Genomic DNA, 17,069 nt, shown 5'->3' with positions numbered 1-17,069 from the left:
GGACACTGAATGTACTTTTTGATCATCATTAATGCATGCAAATAATGCATACAACTAATGCATGCAAATTCTGTATCAGCAAAACAATACTTGAGAAAATAAAAAAGTTAGGAAAAGCCAAAATGAAGAAATCTCTCTGTACTCATATACTATGATTTTAATGGTGCAATACTTTATTCCAGTGTATATGACTGCATTTACTGTAGGGTTTAATACACTTTACAGCAAAATAATTTAACTCTCCCGCAAATCAATATTATTTAAATATGTAATTTTTTAATTTCAAAAATATTAAGTTAAATTTATTGCTTATATAGTCAACATTAAATGTCATAATTGAACTAACATTATTACAATTTTTAAACAAAATGCATTCTTCATTAAGGAGGACACTTTTGAAAAAGTGAAATAAAATATTTCTATGAAAGGACTCACCTACTGAAAGGAAAATCTTATTTCTACATGGTTCTAAAACTGACTGTGGTCTACTAACTTGATACACATATATTGCACATTTTAAAATAGAAACCCCTTACTTATTAGGCAGCCCAGAAAGTTGCCAAGTACTGACTACTAAGATTCAATGAACAGGAAAAGCTTTAAGCTGCTATAAATGTGACACTATGTATCAGAATGCAAAAATACCTCTGTACTGACAGGCCAAATTCCACACAAGTGTTCATGCATTTGTCTGGCAGTATTTTTTGATCAACAGGATGAATATTTTATTACACTAAAAATATGTCTGCATCTTTGTAAGATCATGAAAAGCTGTATTTTAATTAAGTTGCAAATAATAATATAATTGACAGACAGATAATTATGCAATTTTCTCCCATAATTTTTCAAATTTCTACACCTTAAAATGGTGGCAGGACTCCCATTCTCTCTTTAAGCAAACTAGATTTTTAGTTCCATTCCTAGTCTTTTAGTATTAATTAAAAACCCCCATCAATCAAAGCTTGTGAACTTTTTTTTTTTTAATTTTTAAGAAAGCCTCTAGGTTATAAGGATTAATGACTTGGTTGTAAGAAAGGACAACTTTTTCCACTCTTTAAAATCTTAATTTAATTGCTACTTTCAACTACAAATTATTAAGTTTAAAATCTAAGAATCAGGATGTTAAACTCTGAGACTACATATAATACATATACAATAACCTTATATACTAGAGTGCATCTAATAAGAGATCAGCAATTCAAATCATCTTCTACATGTAAATATGGTTTTGAAAACAAATACGCATATTGTTAGCATATTATAATGCTTAACATAACCTCAGTAGCTTTACTTTACCTAAAGTTAAATACACGTATAGATATGCATATTTAGATAGATACAGATAACCAGGAAACACACAGATCATATGGATTCAGCGGTACTACCTTTAATAAAACTCTGAAATAAAGGCCAGACTGTAGTACAAAGGATATCAGAATATTACCCCTGTCAGGAGCGATGACTGACAGTGTATTTGAAACCAGCACTATTCATTTTGACAGTTCACAAGTGACTGAGTTTTAGAATCTACTTGGTGTGTGAATGCCTAATTAACTGAATTTATTACTATACAAAGAGACGAAATATTAACCTACGCAAGGCTTGACTAAGTCTAAAGGTTCAGTGTATATGTGTGTGAGACCAAAATTTTTTACAGGTTTCTTCAAGATCAACTGAAGTAGCCCTTCAGTAAGTCTTCATGGAAATCAAACAATTGTAACAACAACTCTTTGGCTAAATGTTTGAATCTGGTACCACATTATTCAGTCTGGCAATTAACATATAAAATTAAATATATGTAGAGTTGCATGGCATTAAGAAGGAGAAGTACAGAAATAAAGGGAGAATTTGAAGTATCCATGTGGGAAATCTGGGTTCGTGCCCTAAGCTGTGCAATGCTAGGTGAGTGCCACAACTAAATGGAAGTGAACGTGGTGGCCTGTAGCTCCTATTCCTTCTCACTTGATACTGTACCTTTTTAAAGCAGGAATTCCACCCTGGATGGGAAGTATTCTCAACAGCAATTTTCTCTCTAACATGGTTCTTAGTGAAGTGGCAGAACCACTGTCCCTGGAAGCATTAAAAAACCATCCGGGTGCGGCACTTAGGGATATGGTTTAGTGATGAACACAGTGGTGCTGGGTTAACGGTTGGACTTGATTATCTTAGAGGTCTTTCCCAACCTTAATCGTAGATTCTATGATTCTGTCTCAAATAATAAATTCATTTGGTGTTAATACAGAGGTGATCTCTAATGAAAAATATTTTGTTGAAAATACCACAAAAGCTTCTGCCAGTAAGAGTTCAACCACATAGAAAATTTACAACTGAAAGACTGAACAGATATAACAATCCCGAAAACTTCTATTCTGTAACGGGGTAACTATAAAGATTAATTTTTCCTGCATACCATAAAAAAAGTTTTACATAAATTCCAGCTAAAAAAATAACGTCATAAATACAGTCATAAATCAGACTGTAGAAAGATCACCTCTCAACACCTGTGTTCCTGCCCTCTTTTATACATCAAGCTGATTACAATAGCAGTGGTCCTGTTAGAGAAAGCAACTAAGTGTGCAAGATAGGAGGAACAGAGAGGTATTTATGTTTATAACCTATTAGCATTTATATTCACAGCAATCTTAAACTATAAAGCTCCCTTTCTTAATAGTAAGATGTCTACCAAATGTTTGATCACATAGTTTACCTGTTAGACCCATCCTGTAAGAGTATGCATATTTATTTGACTGTATAAATTAAGAAGAATTTAGACTAGAATCATAACTCCAATAAAAATTACATGAAATTATAAATTAGGAAGTAGTGTTGAAAAATATAGTTATATCTCATTTCTTATTAATAATAGATGTAATTGAAGAAATCTGCAAAATCTTCATGCATTTTTTACACCTAAGCTATGCATTATTTTTTCAATTCAGTCCTTATGAATTTCTAAAAACTAATTGCTCAAAATAGCAAGGCAGATTACTATGGAAATGAACATAGAAAAACCATAAAACTGTGAAGATCAGCCATGTTGTAAGAAGTCAACTCATATTTTAAATACCTTATCAAACTTAGTTAAAAGCTCTGTTAAATAGCTGTTATTTGAACAGAACTTTCATCATGTTATAACCCTGTACTCTATAATCATGCAATATTTCTGTCATGTTGGAGCTAACAACTTTCATCATTTTGTCAGTTCTGTCTACAAAACAGAAAATTACCTTCACAAGTTCCTGAGATTTATGCTTTTAATTACCTCCTCTCCGCTTCACTACCATCCATACCCAAAGAATCAATATAGTCTTATTTATAAGGAAAATGTAAAACGTTTGACAAAAGACAATGACAATTCTGTAGATTTTTATTTGATGCTATTGATTATTTTGTTTATTATCTTTTTGACAGCATGAGTGATTAATTGAAATTTGCAAAGTCAACTTTTTGTAATATTTGCCTAAACTTCAAAAATTTGCCTTCTGGCTTTTTAAAATTATGGTCTATCATCACATCATTTTTATTAGCTTTAAATGCATTCAACAATAAGATGACCTTCAGCATCTCTTAATGCCAAACTGTTATATCTGCTTTTTCTTATCTGCCTACAAGGCAGATTTTTGAGTCTATGCAAGTGACACCAAAAGCAGAATTGACTTGTGGTCTTTAACCACAGAGCAACACACTGTGCAAACACAAGTTTATTTCAATCAAATTACATCCTATTAACAAGATGGTACCTACCAGTCCCTACCAGTCAAAGACCTTTCTATAAGAAAGAGAAAGCATGCAGAAGGAAGCAGATACTTATTTTAGACATGATCAACAGACGACAAAATCTGTTTTCAAAACAACCTGACTACCAAAAATCAGAACAATAACACATATGGACTGTTGGCATAATATATTTGCATGTCTGGACTATAGAGAAGTCTGTCTGCTAAGGGACTGGTTTAGCACTGACATAATTGTCTAGTGCCCAAGCTCCAAAAACTCTGTGGACTATCAATAGATTCACAGAATCATTTGGGTTGGAAAGGACCTCTAAGATTGAGTTCAGTTGTTAACTCTGCACTTCCATGTTCACCACATATACACATCTTTTACATACCTTCAGGGATAGTGACTCTACTACTTCCCTAGGCAGTCTGTTCCAATGTTTGAAAACCTTCGGTGAAAAAATTTTTCCTAATATCCAATCTAAGCCTCCCCTGGCACAACTCAAGGCCATTTTCTCTCATCCTATTGCTTGCTACCTGGGAGAAGAGACTGACACCTTGTTACAACTTCCTTCCAGGCAGGCATAGAGTGAGATAAGGTCTCCCCTGAGCCTCCTTTTCTCCAGGCTAAACAACCCCAAAAACCTCCATAATAAACAATAAAATATAAATAATGAGGGAGAAAAGCAGAGAAACTACTTGAACACAAGATGATGATTCATAGATACGGAGAGAAGAGCAATTCTGCAGAAGCCAAACAGGCATCCTTGCAACCAAAACTCACTCTTCTCTTATGGCTGCAAGCTACAGTGTCAGATGCCATAACAGAATAGACATCTCTGGGACAGCCTGACCAAAGCTCCACAGGTGCTGGAAGACTTGTTGCAACACAGCAGCAGCTGAAAATGCTCCATATTCATCTAGTTGCCAGAAGGAATGAGAAAGAACGAGCCTAGAGAAAGAGTCTATATAGGATAGAAAACATCCATTTTTTCCCCTTGCCCTCTTGCTACTGGACCCTCTTACTGATACCATTAGGATTCGGCAAACTCCCTGTTGTGGTCTATGAATGGTATTCTCCAATTTACTACTCTGGCTAAAACCATGCGCCGCTTCCACTCCCCCCTCCAACTGAAGGCATAAAAGGCAGAGATCATGGGTTGAGATAAGAACAATTTACTGGAAACATCAATGAGATCAGAAAATGAACAGTAACAGAAACAACATTAATAACAAAAGGAGTAAGAAAAAGAAATGATTTATGCAGGTTATAAGGACAATTTTTATTTTGGTTTTACTTCAAAGAGATGGCATTTTATTTTTCTGTTTCTCAAGACTTTGGATCATCTATACTATACTATACTATACTACACTACACTACAGTTTCTTTGAGAGTTGAGATAGGAAGGGGTGCTCAAGCTAGTTGTGCCAGAATTTATTAGCAGAAAAATACAACTTGACCAAACTTGACTAAAGAACTTTAGAAAAGGACAGACAGAGTGTGACAGCGAACATCTGGGAGTATGAGTCAAAACCCATCATTTCTTTTTTGGAAAACGTTAGACATCCCAGCCTAAAACTAGACCAAATTTAGGATCTGTAGACAATGGTTTTCCTCATGTTGTACTTTTAAAAATTGTTTTTAAAGTACAGAAGACTTGGAGGACACAGTTAAGAAACACTGTTCAAATTATAATATGGTGGAAAAAAAATGGCATCATCCTAGCAACTTTATTTTTCAAAATATGGAAGGTATCGCTTCAATATGAGTTACTCCCACATTCAAGGCAACTTATTTTAAAATTTCCTTCCCCCCCTGATATCAGACTTTCTCTTCTTGCAGATAGCTGTAGATCCCTGCCTCTGAATCTGATGGCAGAACACACTCACTAAAGCTAAACCTGCAGAGCTAAACATAAGCAAAAGAAACTTGAAACCTTTGCAACTTACTGCATTAATTTAGAGGGGGGTTTGACAAATATAAATTGACTAGTCTGATTTTTTTTTTTTTGTCTATTGATCCAGATCAGTGACTGTCCATAGCACAAGGAAAAGATTTCAGGCAAAGAAACTAATTTTTTTCTCACTGATGAATATCCACTGGTCTGTATGCTACTCATGCAATACATAAAATAGTACTAGAATCAGGTCAGAGTTCTCAAACACCATGCAAATGAAATTCATTTGGGAGAACAAAAGTAAAAAAAAAAAACAAACAACACCAAAACTACTTAATAGCTTACTTTTGTCATTTTTATTTAATTTACTTGCATAATTTAGATCAAAAAGTTCAAAGAAATGAAATGCCTATCAACAACAAGGAGTATGTCAGCCTTGTAAAGCTAGAAGAAACAAAGTGTAAAGTGGTTGTACTACAAATCTCATTCTGCAACGTGCTATGTCGAAGCTTTAATGCAAGTTAAGAGAATTTGATGCCACTCAAAAGGCATTCAATAACTTTGTGACATTCTTAAGATGTCACATCATAGAATCGATTCTCTGAAAGATTCAGCAATTACAAGGTTCACACATATCTGACTTCCTCTTTCCCCAGTCAGCAAACACAGGATGGATTCCACCATTCCACCCAGTAAGCATAATTTCACACTATAAAGGGACCAAAAAGAAAAATACAAGCAGAGAGTCCACATTTTTGTTTCTGTGAAGGAGTTTTAACAAGATAAGAAAGAACTACAAGAGTCTGCAGAGCTTAGTTGAAACCCCATGAGTATTACCTCAGACAAATTATAACAGTGCAGATTATGGGGTATGTGAGCCTGTGTATATAGGTGACAATAATATCCAAATAAAATAAGATCTCACTCTCTCAGAAAAGGCAACATGTGCTCATATAAATAACTGTTAAGGTCAAATGACTGAACCTGGATGAAAGATTTAAAATCTTATAAAAAGTTAGTCAGGAGAGGCTGAATAATCCAACGAATGGCTAGACAGCTTTTATAATACACTATGAAGACTCATTTTTCAAATATTCCTGTACATTGTGGTTATGAAATATTTGTGAAACTTAGATTTATATTTAAGTATCTTCTGGTATTAGTAACACTGCTATAACCTTCGCACATTCTAAAACCAAATTTCCATGTTGTTTATTAATGTTCTGGTAAACTAAACTGCTGTGGAAAGTAAGGAGCTGCATTTCAGCACAGTCAGTGCTTCATCCTTTCTTAAAAACTATTCATTACAAAAGGATGATAATATTTTCTAGCAACTGTAACTGAGTATATTCATCACATTTAGAAAGAGCATGACACCATATTCAATATACCCGGCCCAGAAGAAGCAACGTGCCTATAATTGGCTGTGCTTTTGTGGTGCCACTATGAAAGTAGAATGTGATATGCACTCTTTGTTCTACTTTGTAAGGTTAGATAGGAAAAATTGCTTGGTTGACAGATGCATGAAATGCTATAACATTTCAGCTGTATTTCTTTGTTTGTTTATTTCAAGTCAGTTGTGATTCAGTTTGTCTGCCTGAAGTGCTGTTTGCCCACCTGAATGTCAGTGCAGACAGAGTGACTCTAGGGACAGGACCCATCACCAGAGGGACCCTGATCTCATGAGGAGAGGGAAGAGCAGGGACAGGCTGAACTGCAATGTACAGCTCAGGAGCAAGATTCAGATCCAGGAAGTCCTAGGAAAGTTTAAAAACTTTTATTGCTTCCTTGATTTAATCAGTAAAAGTAGATATCTGGACCAAGTATAAGAGCAGAAAGATTTTTTTTTCTCCTTAAATCTTAACCTTAAAGAAGAAAGGCAACTAAATTTAAAATAATGACTTTTGATATCAGTTAACTAAGCACATATTGCCAGTTCAAAGAAAGTTTAATAAGCTTGTCAAAAGATGACAAATTTAGAAATCAATTTGAAGCTAAGATAGCACTGCTTCAAAATCCTTACCAGCCTAGACAGGAAAGCCAAACTGGGAAAAACACTTTACAAGACACTTTTCAAAGTGGGATGTTAAAGGCAGAGAAAACCAGGGTAATAGATATGAGTGCTTTACTGTAAATCTCTGGGAGCACCAAGATCTTGAAGGTTTTGAGGAGGTGTCTGCAAACTAATTCTGAGATTGAAATTATAACAGAAAAGTACATATTCTTAGAGTGTCAAAGGTCATAATTTTATACATAGTTTTCCTGAATTTCTTTAATTTTCAAGCCATTCAGGAAAAACATTAATTGGGTATATATTTTTTAAACATATCACTCAAGGTACTCTTTGGCAATGCTTTTTTTTTTTTAATTAAACTTCAGAAAACAGTTTCCATGAACTTTACCATACTTAAGAAGACAGCAAGAAGTGTTCATATTTATTACAAATGAAAGTTATTGGAAGAGTGAATTTATTGAGAAATCTAAAGACGTATCACCAAGGATGTATGAACAACAAGAAAAAGCTGTTTCTTCTGTAAGAAGGGCAAATATGACATGGAGAACTCATGGGGAAGCTTTTCTGTCTGCTTCATCTCCTTTTTTAAAAAAACCCAACCAAACAAGCATTTCTATTTGCAATATCTCTTGAAGGTTACTGCATCATCAAATGGTGTATCATCAATGGACAGGGAACTGGATATCAAGGCAGACCTACTCAAGAAAATCAAGAGTCCATCCTCTATGGACTTCTACCTCTGAGTGAACAAAATAATAACCCAGCAGGGTGAGCAGAATGTAGACAGAACTGGAATGATTTATTTTGGAAAAAAGAAGTTTAGATTAATTATACCTAATGTACTAAGAAAAAAAAAGAAAATAGGCCATACTTACATCAGAGTTAAAGCGAAGCTGGCAGACATTACAGGAAATTACTTGTTTCTTCTTTGGGGGAATGGACACTCCAAATGTATGGTTTATGACTGCTTTTTGCACAGGATCCATCTGGAGAACAAACAATAATCAATTTACAACTTTTCAGGACAATAAACAGTACAGAAGAAAAAAAAAACCCACAACTTTCTTCTGGAAGATTTTTCTTTTTTTTTTTTTTTTGAGATAAACAGGACAAATAAGATTCCAGTCCTCATAAAAATTAGATTTAACACAGGTTAGGGAATCGGTATCACACCAGAGCTTATGAAGAAAAGGCAACTTCATTGTTGCTGCCATCCCCAGGCTAATAAATAGTTCCTTCCCCAAAGCTGCACATCCTTTGTGCTGCAGGGCCCCACTACCACATCTGAATTGCAAAAAGTCATCTGATGATCCAAGTGACACATTACAGGAACCACTTTTGCACCCTGACAAGTCACTGTCATTTATTTCTACATATTTTTCCTTCAATGATAAATATTGGCACTTATTTGGTAAAATATTCTCTCCTGGAGACATTTTTGTGAGACGAGGTCTTTTGCAGTCTCCATTAGAAATACTACTTGCTGGGAAAAGAGGCTGCAATCCCCAAACATTTTCATGCAGAACTGATGAGTGATGGAGCCCATGGGAACACTTAGGTTCAGAAGAACATGCAGCGAGTGTCTGTACAAGGAAAGCTACCAAGCTTCAGAAAACATTTCAACACTCTGAAAAATGTGAGATAAGTGAAAACCTGAATATACTAATCCTAAATTTGACTGAACCTTTTCAGGAACTCAGAACTGATTACATCTTTTCTAAATACCTGTCGGTCACCAGTTTAGAATATCCTCAGGATCACAGAGTGCTCTGCTGTTAACACTGCAGGAGCTGGGGAATAACACAGGATGTTCAGAAAACAGAGTGTGTCGAGGCCTCAATTAATCATAATTTGTCATTCTTCCTGATGTGACATGAATACAGATTAAAATTAATTTCCTGATGCAAATCTATTCAAATTTATTTTTCTAATTAAAAAAACTCAAACTATCTGCTCTGGTCTAACGACTGATCCTGCTCTGAGCAGGAGGTTGGACCAGATGACCTCTGAGATCTCTTCCAACCCAAGTTATCCTATGAGCATCTGTGCAGATGTGGTCCTCCACCCTTATCTAAGATGAGAAATGAATCCTGAAGAGGAAAGGGCAAAAAATGGTAGTTTATAACATAAGATGGACGCTCATTCACCATTTTGTTTTAAAACCAGTTCAGAAGAAAATAGTTTGATTTGCTAAAAAGTTAAATTTTTTTGAAGTTTCCTTTGTAGTCACAGTGATGGGTTTTTTTTCCTTTACAGTACTATTTGAAAAAGCCAAACCTGGATGTTTAATCTCAGGTGGTACACATCACATACTTGATGCTAAGCTGACTTACAAAAGGAAGAGACAAAAGTTAAAGCAACTGATTCATTAAAGAATTAGAACAGTAAATTAGCTGCTTCCAGACTTTCCAAACATCAGGATAAAGATTGTAATTTCCCCTTAGTACAAATTTTAAGCTTCCAGAGAAGCTTGCATTAATGAGGATTTTCTTCGCATATATGCACACACACACACAAACAAATACAAGAAAAACATATTGCACTATATCTGCCAAAGAAGACATTCTCTGAATCTATTACCTAGTATTAAATGCCTAATTTTTTTTGATGATGGCTACATAGGTTTCTTGTTAAATTCATTTTAAATCAAATGCATGACTTCGTAAATGGCATTAGTAGTAAATTTTCTGGAGAGGTGATCTAAATGTTATCAGCTTTTGCCATTAAATCATGTATTTCACTGCCATAGGGGTACCATATTAAGACAATTACAGAAGTAAAAGCACCTCATCTAAAATAAACTACCGCATTTTTAAATGATGTAGTGTTGTTACAATGAATGTGAGAAACCTAAAAAAACCTAAAATAAATATCCTTGTTTTATTTTTCCTCTGTTTCTAGAATATAGTGACAGTCCAAATTTTAAAAGCTTAAAACATAAAAAAAAATCTGTTTCTGACTTATACCATTTATTGCATTGCCCTGCGCAATATATCACAATTATACATGCAGACTAAAAGTTTTATGAGCTGTCTAAAAGTCATTAACTAAAAGTTATGACAGTCAATACATTTATTGCATTATAAATATATACAGTATTACATTTATAATACATGTTAAAAAACTGTTGTATTATTAGGGAATAGTTGGTTGGAGTTTTCCTTAAATGGAAGATACGTTTTACTTTTCAACCTGCTGGTAACTACTTTTCAACAATTAGTAGTTACTAATCATTAGATCAGTTAATCTAGAAGAAAAGAGTAATGCTGAAAAGTACCTCAACCATTTGAAGTGTCTGAGATCGGTGAAAAGAAACAGCAAAAATACCCACTAGCGTCTGCAGTCCCGTTTAAAAAAATAAAAAGAGAAGAAGAAGCAATGATCAATGATTCCTCTGTGCATTCCAGATAACAATCCACAGTGCCAGTGCTAGGCAAGGCAGTTCAAAACTACACAATGCAGACTATGCACAAAGTCCCAGTTTCAAAAAGATGTAGCAGCACAAGGACAAAATCTACACAAATAATACAGCTCACGCTGCCTCCAGAAAGTACCACTTGGGATCCCCAGGGGAACGGTTAATGATCCTTCCCAAAACAGAGCCCTGCATGCAGTCTGGTCATGATTAGAATTCAAGAAGTGCACATTAACAATTAATAGGTTTTAAATATATCAGAAACTGGGGTGGATTACAGCATGCTGGAAAAATAAAATAGTATCTCTCTGTTAGAAGATTAATGTTGCAGAGTAAACTGATCTCAGATCATTACACAAAATTATTCTCTTCAATACAGGGAGAGAGGGAGGGAGGGGATGGAGTAGGAAAGAGGGAGGGAGTTATTTGTTGAGGTATATATTAGGAAATGGCGCAGCATACTTTGCCCAGTGGGGAGCACCAGTATTTAAGAATCAGTTCTATAAAACAAAATAATAACAGAAGCCAACAGCTACCACAAATGCAAATAAAAATCTGCACTATGCTGTTTATGCTACAGGGGGGATTAACAAAGCAATTCACAGTGCTCTAGTAGCCATAACTAAGTTTAACAACCTTTAAGTCTTGATCTCCTATTTCAATTGGTTTAATAAAAAGTTAAATTTAAAAACGTCTTTCCAACAAAGTAGAAGATACTATCTTTTTGCAATGAGTCTCCTTAAACCCACCCAAACTACTGAAGTGAGCAAAGATGGAGAGAATTCAGACAGGTTTCAGCAGTAGTCTGCAACTACTTCTTCTCTAGCCTGGAGAACTGACGGGTGAGAGGGGATCTTATCAATGCACACAAATATCTCAAGTGTGGTGCCCAGGCCAAGAGGCAATGGGTACAAATGGAAATACAGGACATTTCATCTGAATATAATTAAAATCTATACTTTTAGGGTGACAGGGCACTTGATTAAGCAGCCAGAGAGGCTGTGAAGTCTCCTTCCCTGGAGATACTCAAAACCTGCCTGGACACAATTCTGTGCAACCTGCTCTAGGTGAACCTGCTTTAGCAGGGAGGGTGGACCAGATGATCTCCAGAGGTCCCTTCCAACTACAACCAGCCTGTGATTCTGTGACTTTCTAATTTCAGAACATGCAAATGTAAGAAATACTCTACAACTACTAAAAGTTGTGACAGTAACTTTGAAAGCACATTAAAAATGTGAATGTGGCAACAGAAAGGACAGAACAAGAGGAGGGCAGGCATTGTATTTTCTGCTGCTTTTTTATATTTTTTCACTTAAAATTTTCCAGAGCTAGGTGTTTTCTGTGTATTTGGTAAATTTCAGTGACTTTTTCTTGCACAGCTACCCCTGACACCGATGTAAAACACTCTGCACTCTTAGCATGGAGTTCCAATGTCTACAGTCTGCTGCACCAAGAAACAATTCCTTTTGTTTAAACATAGCTTCATGCAATTTTATAAGACCTGTACCACAGCCCAAGTTATCTTTGCCTTGCTCAGTCATTCTGTGTATGGAGTCATTCCATTCCTTTCCACATCCTTGTTGCCCACCTCCACTCTACCAAAATTTAAAAAATTCAATCAAATATATTGAAGACTTTGACAGGAACCATACAATACTATGGGTAGATCAGTATTGAACTCTGAGTTGATGTTTCCAGGGAATCACTATTATAAACCTAAGATCTCAATCCCAAGTCTTTATGGCCAATTCTTTCTACATGAAGTTTTCTGAAATTTTCCTCGCGCATGCATCACTTTGCAATTACACAAATTAACTCCACCAACCATTATTGTCTGGTTTCCAGTCTCATCAAGGTCTTTCACAATTTTGTGGTCTTTCTTAGTCCACTCCACTACCTTGGAGGACTTCTTGCCATTATCAAACTTCCTCAGCTCACTTACCTCCTAAGTATCTTCTTGGCATGCAAGGATCCTCTTATGCCAATTTCATTTTCTTAAAAATTTTTGCCAAAGAGTTTTTGCAAAAACCCTTTTGGCAATTCAAACTAAGCAGAATAAAACACCCTTAATCACATATTTGTTCATCCCTACAAATAGGTTTGTAAAGAGAGATTTATCTCTAAAAAAGGAATTATGTTGACACTTTACATGCAGTTTACAGTTTCAGGTGTCTTCTTATACTATTCTTATTGTGGTATCTATTAATTTGCCTGGTAAAAAAAAGCTTACATTCTCCATGGAATGGGTTTTAAAAACTTGCATCATGTTCACCACCTCAGATCCTCGGGTACAAAGGCATTTTTAGATGAGCTGCTTGTTACACATTATCATCAGCAATCCAAGAATTTCATCCTTGGTTCTCTTACAAATTTTTGCTACCACAAGCTCTTCCTGCCCTGCTGTATGTCATGGTACCACAGATTCTTCAGGTGCCTTCTGGAAAATGAACCAGACTACAAAGAGACTTGAAAGCAGACATCAGAAGGAAAGAAGGGGGAGGGGAAAAAAGAAAAAAAAGCAAGTGCATCAGGAGAACTCGTTCAGTTGAACTGAAGTTCTGGCTATTTTAAAAAACCTCTATACACAGCAGACCGAACAAACACCAACTTGTGAGCCTTGGAAATAAATTGTACTGAGCCTGTGAAGAGGGGGGTCTCAGTGCCCTGAGCTGGAGGGCCATGACTGCGAGAATGATCAACTTCAAGTCAACCCTGAACTTGTGTAGGATCTGCTCCTCCAGCTGGATCCCTACAAATCTGTGGGGTTGATGGGATTCATCCCAGAATCATCAAAGAGCTGGCAGATGTCATCACACAACCTCTCTTGATGATTTTTGAGTGGTCTTGGGAATCCAGAGAGGTCCCAGCTGACTGGAAGCTGGCAAACATTGTCCCAGTTTCCAAGGAGAAGGACCCCAGAAACTACTGGCCTCACTGGTCTTACTCCAGTGCCTGGTAAAGTTATGGAGAAGATTATTCCTGGAGGTATTGAAAAACACCTGAAAGACAATGCAGTCACTGGTCACAGCCACCATGGCTTCATAAGAGGAAAGAGGAGGGGCAGGCACTGATCTCTTCTCTGTGGTGACCAGTGATGGGAACAAGGGAATGGTCTGAAGTTGTGTCAGGGGAGGTTTAGGTTGGATATTAGAAAGAGGTTCTTCACCCAGAGGTTGGTTGGGCACTGGAACAGGCTCCTCAGGGAAGTGGTCACAGCATCAAGCCTGACAGAGTTCAAGAAGCATTTGGACAATACTCTCAGGCACATGGTGTGACTCTTAGGGATGGTCCTCTGCAGGGCCAGGAGTTGGACTCAGTGATCCTTGTGAGTTGCTTCCAACTTGGTATATTCTGTGGTTCTGTGATTTCCTTGTTTATTTTGCATCCCCAGGAACACTTGAGTCAGCTCTACTGATGTAACTCTACCTGAAAGGAGGATGCAGCGAGGTGAATGTCAGTATCTTTTCCCAGGTAACAAGTGACAGGACAAGAGGAAACAGCCTCAAGTCATACCCAGGGGAGGCTTAGGTTGGATATAAGTAGAAATTTATTACTGAAAGGGTTATCAAGCACTGGAACAGACCATCAGGGAGGTGGTGGAGTCACCATCCCTGGAGGTATGTAAAGGATTAGCATGTGGCACTGAGGGACATGGTTTAGTGGTGGACTTGGCAGTGCTGCATTAATGGTTGAACTCAATGATCTTAAGGGTCTTCTCCAACCTAAAGATTCTGTGATGCAAACAACTTTCTATTTTTGTGGGAATGCCATCGATATTCTCTGTGTATCAATTCTCCTTGAGTAACACAGAGTGTGCCCACAGAGATGTATTTCTGTACAGTGAGCCTGCAGTTCTCTAAATACTATCTCCCCACACCTCTGTCTCTATGCTCTTTACAACATTTTGGGGTTATGAAAAAAACAGGCAGATGTAAATGGCCAACAACCAAGCCAGGAGTGCACTTCTGTCATATTCCCAGCAACTGATTTGAAGACTTGTGCAAATGATTATTTAGAATAAAAATAATAATTAATTTATAACATTATAGGGTTTTTACCATAATTCTGTGGTCTGAGAGCTGCTTTAATCAAATTTTTTATTGTTTAACAGGTTCTCTTAACGTACTTAGACATTTGCATAGAGTAGGAAATCTGGATCTCACTGAAATCAAGTCCAACCACACTCAGCTAGAAACAAGCCAATGATTTTTTTTTCCCCTTTTTAAAATTCTGAGTATATGTCTTTCCCCAGTTGTAGAAAGACATAAGCATCCACTAAGAAACATCTGGACCACAGGAGCTAGTATCTCCCTTCTTTTACACAACGTTCCCAAACACAATAAGAACATTGTACTCTGAAGGCAAATCTCAGTGAATGCAACTTCTCACTGTGTTTGTCTCTCCTGCTCTGATCAATTTTGCAGCAAGCTCCAAGTTCCCTGAAAAAAAAAGTCTCTGTGATAGCTGTGACCTCCACATAGTACTACTAGTCAGTGAAATCAGCCTGGAGGCATTTTAAAGCAAACCAAAAATCTTGCTGTAATTCACTTGTTAACATGTTGTTGCTGAAATAAGAGTGACGGCTTAGGAAAGAGACACTTCTGGAATCTGCATTTCTACTTCATTTTTAGTACAAGGCAACTAAAAGGACAACTAGAGTTGGGAACAAGCTTTTATGTCTTAAAAGAAGTGAAACACTAATAATTTCAGCTTCCTCATGTTCCTTTTAAAGATTAAGGTTGAGCTAATTTTCTTTTGGTAAATTCCATGTTATTTCTGTTAACAGAGTTGCAGGGCTGGTGCCTTAGACCTGGGAGATGAATTTTTATCTCCAGACACTAGAAGTTAAATTTCTCTCCCTACATTTTTATGTCCAGTCTTATGGTATAATGTAGAGCCACTTGGTGTGCTACCCCCTGTATGTTCCCCTTTTAAAGTCAAGTTTGCATGGAAAAATGAAAAAGGGGCTGATTCTCTTTGCATGTCTGCATTCACAATCACAGACAATACTGCAAGCGATGTCTGCAGTCATTTACAGATTTGGTTTAGGCCAGAGGGAACCATTACATCTAATTTCCTGAAAAAATTTATGAAAATTTCATTCACTGAAATGCTTCAGTCCTTCCTATTACAAAGGCCAATAATTTGCGGTCAACCAAAGCCTGAGGTTTAGGAAAAAAACCCACCTCAACAGCTTGATTTAAAAGTTTTGAAATAAGCTAATTTACATCACTGTGGAAGCAATGCTTACCCAAGTCTATTATAAGCCACTCAATCTAGTTGTGCTTTCTACTCAAGGTCACCCTAACCTCAAATACCTTCTGAATAGTGCAGGCACTCACACACTGCAATCATATCAGCTCTTAACCTTTTCTTTGATAAACCAAGCTCCTTAATCCTCTCACTATAAAAACTGTGATTCATTTGGTAGTTTTCCTCTGACTCCTTCTCAGATTTTCAGTATGCCATTGAAACACAGGTACTAGAAGTCAGAACATGTTCAAATATACTTTCCCTCTACCTGCTTAATTAGATCCTTTCTGTTTTAACGAGAAATGCATTCATCATCTTGCCTCAGCATTGACTTGGGAAGCACAGCCCTAAATCTTTAGTGACATGCTCATTCATCCATCCTGTGTGCCAGCAAAGGTAATTCCACCACCACACGTCCTTCTCTGTCTTAGAATGTTATCTGAGAGATATCTCAGCCTGAGAGAGGGCTGAAATAGCACCACACTGGGAACCTTATGCTGAAGCAGAGACTGCTTTCAGGTAGGGTTTACACTCAGGAAGTCTAATTGGCAAAATGTTGTCAGACCAAGCTCAGGAGGCCAGTGATGAATCTCAGCCTTCTCAGTAGAATTTTCTTTCTCCTAAACCAGTCCAAAATCATGGTTTATACCAACATAAGCAAAATGAACAACTGAAACAAAATCAGGGACTTCCTAATCTGTTGTTTTTCTGTCCTCCTCTGTCTTTGCACTGCTCCAGCTTAAATCAAGTGACTCTGGTACTAAAACTAA

The 17,069-nt window shown here is 36.6% G+C and overlaps 1 protein-coding gene across 15 annotated transcripts in view; it reads right to left on the bottom strand.

The window, feature by feature from the left end:
- The window catches only part of ZNF385B (zinc finger protein 385B), a 167,491-nt gene that overhangs the window by 29,560 nt on the left and 120,862 nt on the right, over positions 1-17,069 (bottom strand). For 12 of the 15 annotated variants that reach the window (XM_027637346.1, XM_027637357.1, XM_027637347.1 and 9 more), the window contains one exon: positions 8,507-8,617. In XM_027637346.1, the coding sequence (XP_027493147.1) occupies positions 8,507-8,617 (111 nt within the window). Of the gene's footprint in view, positions 1-8,506; positions 8,618-9,356; positions 9,422-10,908; positions 11,103-17,069 lie in introns of those variants that run through there. The other 3 variants (XM_027637359.1, XM_027637361.1, XM_027637358.1) reach the window with 3 other exon arrangements.

The sequence above is a fragment of the Corapipo altera genome, unplaced genomic scaffold (genome assembly GCF_003945725.1).
Source record: "Corapipo altera isolate COAL_440 unplaced genomic scaffold, ASM394572v1 45, whole genome shotgun sequence".
Taxonomy (NCBI): domain Eukaryota; kingdom Metazoa; phylum Chordata; class Aves; order Passeriformes; family Pipridae; genus Corapipo; species Corapipo altera.
Note: the sequence above shows the minus strand (reverse complement) of the source record. Positions and strands in the feature narration are given on the sequence as shown.